The 10524-nt window shown below is 47.3% G+C and overlaps 1 protein-coding gene across 1 annotated transcript; it reads right to left on the reverse strand.

Annotated features, from left to right (window-relative positions):
* Positions 1 to 665: 665 nt before the first annotated feature.
* Positions 666 to 9114, reverse strand: rfx3 (regulatory factor X, 3 (influences HLA class II expression)). Its single transcript, XM_030769308.1, has 16 exons — positions 8995 to 9114; positions 8502 to 8590; positions 6668 to 6935; positions 5920 to 5994; positions 4840 to 5021; positions 4602 to 4721; positions 4306 to 4430; positions 4095 to 4210; positions 3741 to 3856; positions 3461 to 3615; positions 3101 to 3198; positions 2396 to 2545; positions 1978 to 2186; positions 1674 to 1827; positions 1380 to 1422; positions 666 to 949 (listed from the first exon to the last, which is right to left on the reverse strand). The coding sequence occupies exons 1-16, from the start codon at positions 9112 to 9114 to the stop codon at positions 666 to 668; spliced, it is 2304 nt and encodes a 767-aa protein (XP_030625168.1).
* Positions 9115 to 10524: the final 1410 nt, after the last annotated feature.

Consider the following 10524-nt stretch of genomic DNA (forward strand, 5'->3'; position numbering starts at 1 on the left):
CTTCGTAATATTACGCAAACAAGGTAAACAGCCAACCGGTATTTTGGCCAACTAAATGTTCTTAACGAAAAAAATGGTACATGATGGAGAATATGACACAAATAGAAAAGAACTGACATTAATAATAGTGACTGCTGCAAAAAAGAAAGGGGAAAAAAAAAAAGGAAAATCAAACAGTTTCTTTACATTTTTTTCCCTCTATGTAGGGCTAGTGGCTTGGATTTGGGTTCTAAGTCATCAAGAAATATTCGCAATCTCCAAGTAACACAGGATATCTACTGTCAGAGCATTCTCCTGTTCAGGGCTGTTCTGAGTTGGATCAGCCAGAGAGAGAGAGAGAGAGAGAGAGAGAGAGAGAGAGAGAGAGAGAGAGAGAGAGAGAGAGAGAGAGACTCGCCCCGATCGTCATGACAACGGAGACCGGTCACGACATTCAGGGCAACCTGCTTCTGTCACGATAGCTATGGTCTTATGTTCTGGGTCCTGTCGACTCAGAGGAATGCCTTTCAAAGAGTAGAGAGAGGGCGAGATGGAGGCAGAGAGCGGACAGAAGAGAGACGGTAACAGAGGAACGTGTGTTTGTGAAAGGGCGAGAAGGAGGGAAGGAGCCGTTTTCGTTTTTTTTTTTTCCTCCTCCCTCCCCCTTCCCCCCCACCCCGACCCGCTCACACCGAGGCGTACGTGTTTCCGGCGGCGGCGCTGCAGTGGCGGATGGTGGTGGGGCCCGCGGGGGGGCTGAGAATGTGCTCGGGGTGTTCGGCGGCAGACTGGGTCAGGGAGCTGAGCATGCCCGGCGGGACCACCCCCACCACCGCGCTGCTACCGTCCTCCATCGCCCCCACCTGCAGCACCTGGATGACCTCCGTCTCGGCCTTCTCCCGCTTGGCCAGCGGCTCGCCGGATTCGTCCAGCTCCTCCTCCAAGTCGCTGTCCATCTCGCTGACTTCGTCTGGGAAGAGAGAGAGAGAGAGAGAGAGAGAGAGAGAGAGAGCAGAGCCGGTCGTCAGGCACCGTTTTCCCCGCGTTACATTACGGAGGCATTAAAAGATAAAACAGGCCAAGCGCCAGCATTAAACTTTAACAGCCCACAAGCGCAGCACGTTAAAAAATATCAACTGGCAGATCATCGTGCCCTCTCGCTTATTAATGTCCATTATCAAGAGGCCTACTGCTCAGTTTAACCTTTGTAATTGAGCTTTAAATGTACCGGTGACAATTTTTTTTTTTTTTAAAGTAGCGTAGTATCAAGAAACCGCCTCCCACAAAAAGACATTCAATCTGCATAAAAAAGATAATCCAAGTCCCCAGAGGTTTCAATTTCCTTACGCGACCGACTATAATACCACCAGAGCATGCGGTGCCGACTTTGGTCATCTTACCTTTGTCTATGTTAGCTGGTGACATGGTATTTAGATCATCGAACTGGAAAACACAGAAGAACACAAAGAAAAAGCAATTAGAGATACAGGATTGGCATTTAAAAAAAAAAAAAAGAAGAAAAAAGACAAAAAGGTTTAGAAATAGGTTTACGCTGATTTCCTGATGTCCAAACAAAGAATGACCAGCCATGTCAAAGAAAAAAAACAAAAAAAAAAAAAAAAACCCCAAAACAAAACAAAACAAAAAAAACCACGGAGCAGCGGTCTGGAAGTTCGAATAACCCCTGTCCTCACCTCTCCCATTACACCAATGGGTGTCTCGCCCATGGCCTGAGCAACACGGTGTTCCACCAGGTAGAACATATACTCATCATAAAGCAGACGGATCAGGTGGAAGGAGCCAAAACTTGCAGCACTGCGTAGGGTCAAGTCTCTGATCACCATAGAACTACAAGGTTGGGGGGGAGAACAAGCAGTGAACATCTAATGCACAGAGCACACTCACTCTCCGTTTAAAGGTGTAAATCCAGCTGGCGTTCGCTAATGGCGTTCACTAATGGCGTTCCAGCGGTCGTTTGACTGGGGGGGGGGAACCCACCTGTAGAAGGACCACTTGAGCAGGAACTGTCGGGCGGCTTTGGGGAAACTGGGCCTGTCCTCGTAGGGCTTCAGCACCTGACTGACCACGTTGTCCAGCCAGGCGGCCCACTGCTCCAGAGAGCTTTGCTGTTGCAGGGTGGCCTTGAAGTCCTGCTCCAGACGCTGAACCACGCCCTCCTCGCACTGACACACCCAGGAAGCCTGCTCCTGTGAGACGAAGCACGTCACATGGCACGCGATTCTTATCCGGAGCAGCTCACCATTATTAACATCTACATCAGAGAGGCCACGCGCCCCTGGAACAGGCTTCGGGGGTTAAATGCCTCGTCCAAGGGCGCGCGTTGGCGGCGAGCACACCGGCCATCAGGCCCGTCGCCACTACGGGTTTCGACAAACGGACATGACACGACACGAACCTGCACGTTGGCAAAGTCCACTCGGTTGAGGTCGCTCAGCATCTGGTTGATCTGGGAGGTGTTCTGCAGCACTGCTCGAGCTGCCTGGGCCAGATGGTTCAGAGATGTGTATCTGCGCAATGTCTGGGCAAAGGCACTAACAGAGGAAACCTAAACAAAAACACAGCGCTCATTACAAACATGACTCACGAGCCTCGTGGGCATAAACTGATACTTTCTCTGCGAACATACTAGAGAAGGGCAAACGGCCACGGCGAGAACGGCATCAGTCGGACGAGTCGTTTAAACAACGCGAAATGTGCTCAGGGACAGGCGGGAGAGTAACGCAGATGAATTCTCTATTCCAGAACGATAATACGCATCCTTTTGATTATTCTGTGTTAGACATTAAGTCATGCCAAGGGGGTGTTTCGCAAAAGCGAATTCTGTTTACTCAAATCCATATGTGTTTTCTAACTCTGTAAAGTGTTCGTCGTAAGGACTTAATGGACACATATGCTTCAGATGCCTGTGAGCTAATAGCTATAATTGACTCACTTCATCTTTTCTCTTGAGGTTAACCAACCACTCTGTGGACTGTTTTAGAGACTGATATGCCCGATTAGATAACAACAATTTAATGCCACGGAGGGGAAGAAAAGGCAGCCGAGGGAGCATAAGTTCAGTTCGTGGATGTGTTGTGGTAAAACTGGGAGGTTGAACAACCTTGGTCTGGATCATTCTCTGGGGAATGGAGCTCATGGCGGTGGTCAGCCAGCCCTCTAGGCTTTTGGCAAAGTTACGGATGGCTTGAGTCAAGGCACCTGGGGAGGCGGGAAAGGGGAAACCACAACGAAACCCATCAGTCTCTGGAAAATTCACTTCGTTTCTGTTTAAACACACATTCTCGCTCGTACAGATTCCGTTCAAACAGAGATTATTATTAACTGTACAACCCCCCCCCCCCCCCCCCCCCCCCCTTCAAAACCCCCCCGAAAATGAAGAGCTTTTGTTCTGATGTTGATAGATGTGTGTGTGTGTGTGTGTGTGTGTGTGTGATAGGGGACAAAAGAGTGAGGCACTCACTGGGAATGGGTCTAAGCACATCAGGGATGAGGATCTCCACCAAGGCCTGATACATGAGGTGATCACACATACTCATCCACTTCAGCACCGCCTCATTCCTACAGAGCACCAGCAGCTTGGCCCGTGGCAGACGGCCCTCCATCTCACTCACTCCGCTGCGCAACACAACACAAACACACACACACACGCACGCACACACACACACACACACACACATATTAAAAAAAAAAAAATCACACAAACACACCTTTCTCGTGCATTGTGCAGAAGTGTGACGCACCTGTTCTCTGTGATGGTGGCGCCCTCCACAGAGCTGGAGGGGGAATAGCGCCAAAAGGTCTGCCACAGCTTCTCTATCAGACTGAACTGGAGGTTAACCACCACATCCAAAATGGCCTGCAGGAAAACCCCCCCCCCACACATAATTACCTCCACATACCATCAGTATAGCTCTATACCTAAACACCACAAACATCCCAGGTGAACAGTCTGAGAACTGAGAATCATTCCCAAGATAATGTGTTATAGGACAACTCATATCCGAGCACGACTCTGTTAGAATGACAGAAATATGAACAGTTATGTATTGAGAATGTGTATGCCGGAGAAAGAGAGTGTATGACTGAGCCCTGACCTCACAGTGCTCTCTGTACAGTGACTGAAGAGCTTTGATGTCATCGGGGGTGATGTTTTCCGCGCTGGTGTCTCCCAAGTCCAGCTCCACAAATTCTGGGAGCGCCCGGGAGGCGTCTGCGGGGACCGACAGGTTAAAGGACACTGAAATCAGACTGGATTTTGGCAGTTCAACTGGACTGTTAACTGGTTGAAACAAGTCGTCTCTTTACCCAGGAACTGCTGATGGTGCTGGCTTTGTGCGATGACCGTCTGCTCTGCAGCACTGGGAGTATGCTGCCCACTGCTGGAGAAGTTGTCTCCTGACACGCCGTCCACCTTCTGTACTGGCTTAAACCTGCCAAGACCAGTGCCAATAAGCTTGTGTCGACTGTGTGTGACTAATTTTTTTTTTTTTAACCCCCCCACCCCCACCCCCACCCCCAGCCCCCAAATCTGTCGTGTCATGTTCAGCAAATATTTTCAAATGTCTGAAGTGTGAGTGTCGGCATTCCCGTGGACAGCGTACCTCTGCTTCTGCTGGACAGGCTGCTGGCGGAGAGCCATGTACTGCATGTCCTCCTGAAGCCTGTTAAGGGGTGAGTCCGGCTTTACCCGGATCCCGTAGTAATGATACTTTGAATTCCCACTGCAGAAAAAAAAAAGACCGGAATACATCAGCGATGTGGCACGTCACCAAAAACGCCGTCGAGGACGGGGGAGACCGCGAGGAGGTGCGGAGTCAGAGAACGAGGGGAGGGAATTACCGGGTTCCCAGGCGTCGCGTGCGCAGCCCCATGAAGATGGAGCGGATGAGTTTCCCGAAAGATGCGGCGTTGACCGGGTCTAGTTTCTGCTCCTGGCAGTGGCGTAGGTAGTGATTGTAGAGCGTGGAGCGGGGCAGGCTCACGCCCTCTGCCGTCTCGTAGTTATCCAACAGCCACTGCAGCTGCGGGAGAGGACATGTCATCACATCACGCGTGCGGTTTTTCTGATGATCGGCCACGCGGGGTAAGGGGATTGATTTATCCGGGTTCCTCGTCTTGGAGGGCTGAGGTCCTGCTGGTGTTTGTTTCTGCTGACCACTGTGAGTCACTGATTGAGTGAGGAAAGCATCCACCTGTTTTTTTTTTTCTTTTCTTTTTTTCAGGTTGAAATCAGTCCCTAATTAAGGGCTGAATGTGAAAACCAGCAGGGTTCGGCCCTCCAAGAAGCAGAGGTGAATATCCCGTCCTCCACAATGGATACACTCGTGGTACTCTCTCCATTCAAACATGGCAGCTATTCATTTCAACATACACAGTTAAAAAAGAGAATTCCTCTGGTTCTCAGTAACCACTGCTATATGCAAATAGGGTCTCCATCAGGAGAGAAACCAGCTCTGGATGACACTTAGCAGAAATCTTTATTCATACACTGAGAGAGGGGAGGGTTCTTATGATGATCTAAGATTGTTAAAACTTGTGTAATCTCTTTATCCTGTTGGATAAAAGAATGCAGACAAAGCTTTAAATGACTTCATTCTCATGCGGAGGATGTCGGCGCGGTTCGTCTGCGAAAGGGCTTGTGATGTACCCTTCTAAATATCAAAAGAATGATCGACAAAGGGGAAAAGAAATGCCACAAAGGAAAGAAAGGTGCAACCTCTTGTTCTGATACGTGAAGAAGAAGACAGAGAAGAGCGGCTTTGGTTTTAGAAGCAAAGAAGTAGGCAAGAGAAGTGTCCGGACAGATTTCAGGTGTGAAGTGAAGCAGAGCAGAGCGTGATAGGGCAAGGCAAGGCAGGCAAGGCAAGGCAAGGCAAGGCAAGGCATTTTTTTTTTTTTTGGGTAATTGTTGCGACTTACATGGCTGTTGAGCAGCGAACTTCTCTGACTGGACAAACCCTCAGACTTTTGCAGTGTCTCAATCGCCATTTCAATCTGACAGACCAAAGAGCAAAGAAGAAACAAAAAAAAAAAAGAGGAAAACATAAAAAAAAGAGGAGGAAAATAAAATAAAGGCTGTAGCAAAACAGAGTGATGACCCATACCGAGAACTGCTGCAAAGAGCGGTTCATTCAGCACAGGCTAGCAGAAAAAAAACCCAAAACAAAACAGAAAAAACCCAAACTGATTTAAGCAATCCCAACCACCAAATCAGACTAAAGCCCCACACAGCAGATGACCTCTGTATCAGCGCTTGGATCTTTGATCCTGGCACAGGAAAAAAAAAAAAAAACCCAACACTGAACTAACCCACGCAAATCTCCCCACCCGCCCTTACCATTTGGCTCACTTTCATTACTCCTAACGTTACTATCGCATCCCACTAACAGAGGTCAAAACTGATCCAGGGACAGCCTCTTCTGAATAAAATGAATCTGTTTAATCCTTGGCTCAGTCTTTACTGAATGCTTCAAGAGAGTTATGACATAATAATCTGTAAACTGTATAGTAGGGGAAAAAAAAAAAAAAGAGGCTACAACGCTACGCTTGGACTTGGTCTTAAGAAACAGATTGTTCTGGAAACATTTTCTGAAACCTGCGTAATGCATTCGTTTTGGAAACAGAGAAGCAGGGCGAAAGGTCGACGGGAGCTGGAGGTGCGACTCACGGTGGCCGGCGAGGCTCGGGTGGTCTGGGCCGCGGGGTGAGGGGCGGAACTGTCCATCGAATTTCCCCCGATGAGGTACGCCCCCGAGCTGCTGATGATCTGCCCCCCGGCCAGTCCCATGGACAGCCCCCCGTTTCCGTTCCCGTTGTTTGCCATGCTGTGCGAGGTCACCACCGTGGTTACTTGGGATGACCCGCCTTGCGTGTCAAAGTAATTTCCACCGCTATTCTGGCTGTACAGCTGGGGCTCTGTGTAGGAATACGTCCGTCTAGTGGGGGGGGGGGGTGGGGGGGGGGGGGGGGGGGGGAGGGGGGAGGAAAAACGGGGGAGAAGCAAAAAAAATAAAGGTTCTGTCACATATGAAGCCTCTGCTTTTTCTAAATTTACCACCTTAATCATTTTCTTCTCTTTCAAAAGTCATGTTTAGATTGCATCGGTGCACCACTTTGTATTAATTGACTAAAATAACACAGTGGTGCTTGTCTTCGTGGCCTTTACTCTTTCCCATCTACATTTGAGGAGTGCAGTTTCCATAGTTACAAAATCACCTAAGGAATTACCGTTTTCATAAGACACATTACTCAAACGATCATTTGTTAAAGAAGTCATTCAGGTTAGCACGCGCTGATAGAACTCGATTAACTTCATAAAAAGTGATTTGAATTTATTCTTCTCATTTGCAGGATTTTCTTTAAATCTCTTGTGAAGAACAACAACTTCTTAAACACTCATCTCGCCTCAGAACATTTAAAAGAAAAGAAAGAAAGAAAGAAAGAAAGAAAAAAAAAACCCCAAAGGGCAGTTTATGAAGGACGTGTGTAGATGTGGTTGGCTGAGAGGCGGGAACACTGACAAGACAGACCAGAGCCTCATCTAAGGAGTTGGAAACAGAAGTCTCTCAGTGTTTCAGTCAGGTCTTGCTTTCCCGGTCACAATGTGGCAAAAAGCTGCTGTTGAGTGAGTAGAGCAAGCCCAGCAGAATGGGAGGGCCATTTCTGACTCAGTAGCACCTGCTAATACTTGTGGTCACCTTCAGGTGACTGAACACAATTCAAACAGGCTGAGGGGCTCAAGTCCTTCGGAGACCATGTGTCTCGGGCCGACACGTTTCGCTGACAAGAACGCAAGCTGTTACCCGGACTACTAAGGGTTGACCTGAAGCGTTTTCCAACAGCTTGGTAGCTGGGAAATCATAGGAGATGGCAGTTCTTGTGAGGACTGCCGAACACAACATGTTTTTCATACAATTTGAAGAGAAATCCTTCAAATTTGTTTAAAAAACAAACACACAAACAAAATACAGCAACAAAAAAGGAACAGAGTATGCTCTTATGCCCTACTTTCACGCTAGCATAATGGCAGGAACAAGTGAAACAAAAACGCTAAATATTATTGAAACCAATGAATGCATGATTGTACACCCATGTTAAATAACGTACTATTCTGGGATGCAAAACTGTTTTCTGTAATCACGTGTTATACACGCAACATACATAACGCTGCATTTGAATATGCAGTATATTGGGAACGACCAAATCCATTCTGTCTCCATGACATTTACCCCATTAATTTCTGAAAGTAACTAATAAACATGGCAGTGTCTGGGAGAAAGATGTGAAAAAGAAAGTCCTCCCAGTGACTGGGAGAAAGATGTGAAAAGGAAAGTCCTCCCAGTGGCTGGGAGAAAGATGTGAAAAGGAAAGTCCTCCCAGTGACTGGGAGAAAGATGTGAAAAGGAAAGTCCTCCCAGTGTCTGGGAGAAAGATGTGAAAAGGAAAGTCCTCCCAGTGACTGGGAGAAAGATGTGCAAGCCATGTTTTGGTTTCCCTCTCACATTGTTCCATTTGTGTAAACTCCACTGTTTTCCTCCACGTACTGCACTTGTGCTGGGTATACATGTTGGACCTGTTGAACAGTCTGGGCCTGCAGAGACAAACAAAAAGCTTTTATTACTAAAACACACATCCATTATTACAACAGCCAATGAAAACACACACACACACACACACACACACATATTTTTTTTTATCAAACCAGCGTGTCAAATACCCACTAAATCCTAAAACTGCAATAACGAATTGCATTTAAACCCCTGTGTTTCGTAACAGCTGTTCAGAAGATCTGTGAAAACAAAGTCCGAAACGCCAGTGATCTGTTTTTGCTTTTTGTTTTGTTTGGTTTGGTAATGGCGGGCACGTAATCTGTATGTAAAGCGAGCGTGGTTACGGAGGAGCGCTGAGAGAGCCGGGCTGTCGGTCACGTGCAGAGAGGGGAGAGCGGGAAAGGGGGGGGGGGGGGGGGGGGGGGGGGGGGGGATGGCGGCTTGCCTGTTGCTGGATGGGGACCTGAGAGGCCACCTGTTGGGCAGTGACGGCAGGCTGAACAGGCACGCTGGTCTGGAGGGGCACGGTTGACGTCGAGTCAGCGCCTGCCTCTGGGGTTTGCATGGCGCCTGCGAGACAAAAGCAAAAAACAGTCACCTTAAGTCACAAAGTCAATACACGTTTAAAAAAAGAAAAGAAAAAAAGAAATCAATTCATATCAAATATGACAGCGTTAAAAGGAGCTGTGGAGCAGTCAGTTTTTTGATTGGTGAAAAAAAAAAACCCACACCAGTCCAAGGCAGAGCAGTTCCCCTTTAAGAAAAGCCTGACTGATGACTCCCATCTGTTAAAATGAAAGATGCACAAACACACAGACGCCAATATGTGATATCTGCATATATGTAACATAAGTAATGGAGAACCGCATGGACAAAGCTCCTTCTCTGCCCATCTGCTAAAATCTGGGTGTAGTGATCTTTCCAGATCTCATCAGAATTTTATGTCTACATATAAATATATTTATCTATAGTTAAATTCATTTCTCTCTCTCTGCGTGTATATATATATGATATGATATGAATATAAAACACACTCACACACAAAAAACACACACACACACACATTTAACAAGGATTTGATCACTGTAACCTTCGCTCGAGCTCATTCGGACGTCTAAAACTGAATTTTCTCTCTGGTTACTAAACAGATCTGATTTAGTAAGCCAGAAATATAAAAACCAATCCATCACTCAACCGTTAAAACCTTTGGGCCACAGGGGTGGGATCATTAGCAGGCTTTTCATAAACAAACTGGCTGGTACGAAACTCGGCCTGTAGCTTCGGTGACTGGTTGTACTTGTAAAAGCCGTGTGCTGTGAACACAGTGGGAGAATGGAACATGTCACCACTTCCACAGTCATAAAAACCAGTTAATAATTAATCGTTTGAGCGCGTTCTGCGGTCAGTTCTCACACTCAAGCCTTTAGCTTTAGCCAACACATCATCTGTCGGAGAACAAGTACGATCGTGTCGTCGGTCAGTTTCTGCTTAGCCACTACCGGGCTGCCCGAGCAAACCTTGACCGAGGCCGGTCTGTACGCTTTCTCTGACCACGGAGATATGGGGGCTCAAAAAAAAAAAAAAAAAAAAGAGAGGAAAAAAATAACTTACATTTCAAGAAAGAGAGGGAGAGCGAGACACAGAAAGATTTTCACAAGTACACAAAGGTGCCTGCCACTTCCTTCATCACCACTTAGTTTCCATGACCAGATCTCTCCTGGTTAATTACCACCGCGCCTCCTGACAGCCTAGAATATCCCCCGAGCCTGAAGGTGCTCCTCTGCAGGCCTCCTCCTCCCTATCACTGCTCCTCATTTACCTAAGAAGTACAGGTGGTGTTGTGTTCAGGTGCATTTCCCCCTTCTCCTAATGTCTGATTACACAGCAACGTGTGCATGTGTTCAAGGTACAGCGATAATAAGAGCTTTTCCACTGAACACACAAATGACTTGATTAAGCTAAAGCAGACTTTTAG

The sequence above is a fragment of the Chanos chanos genome, chromosome 3 (assembly GCF_902362185.1).
Source record: "Chanos chanos chromosome 3, fChaCha1.1, whole genome shotgun sequence".
NCBI classification, from domain to species: Eukaryota; Metazoa; Chordata; class Actinopteri; order Gonorynchiformes; family Chanidae; genus Chanos; species Chanos chanos.

What these genes read in the sequence shown, in the direction of transcription:
- rfx3 (XM_030769308.1), bottom strand. Translation starts at nt 9,114, where the DNA reads ATGCAAACCCCAGAGGCAGGCGCTGACTCGACGTCAACCGTGCCCCTC. An exon ending in GCCACCATCACAGAGAACAG is followed by an intron (nt 3,616 to 3,740) that starts GTGCGTCACACT and finishes TGTGTTGCGCAG; the next exon opens with CGGAGTGAGTGAGATGGAGG. An exon ending in TGGACTTTGCCAACGTGCAG is followed by an intron (nt 2,187 to 2,395) that starts GTTCGTGTCGTG and finishes TTCGTCTCACAG; the next exon opens with GAGCAGGCTTCCTGGGTGTG.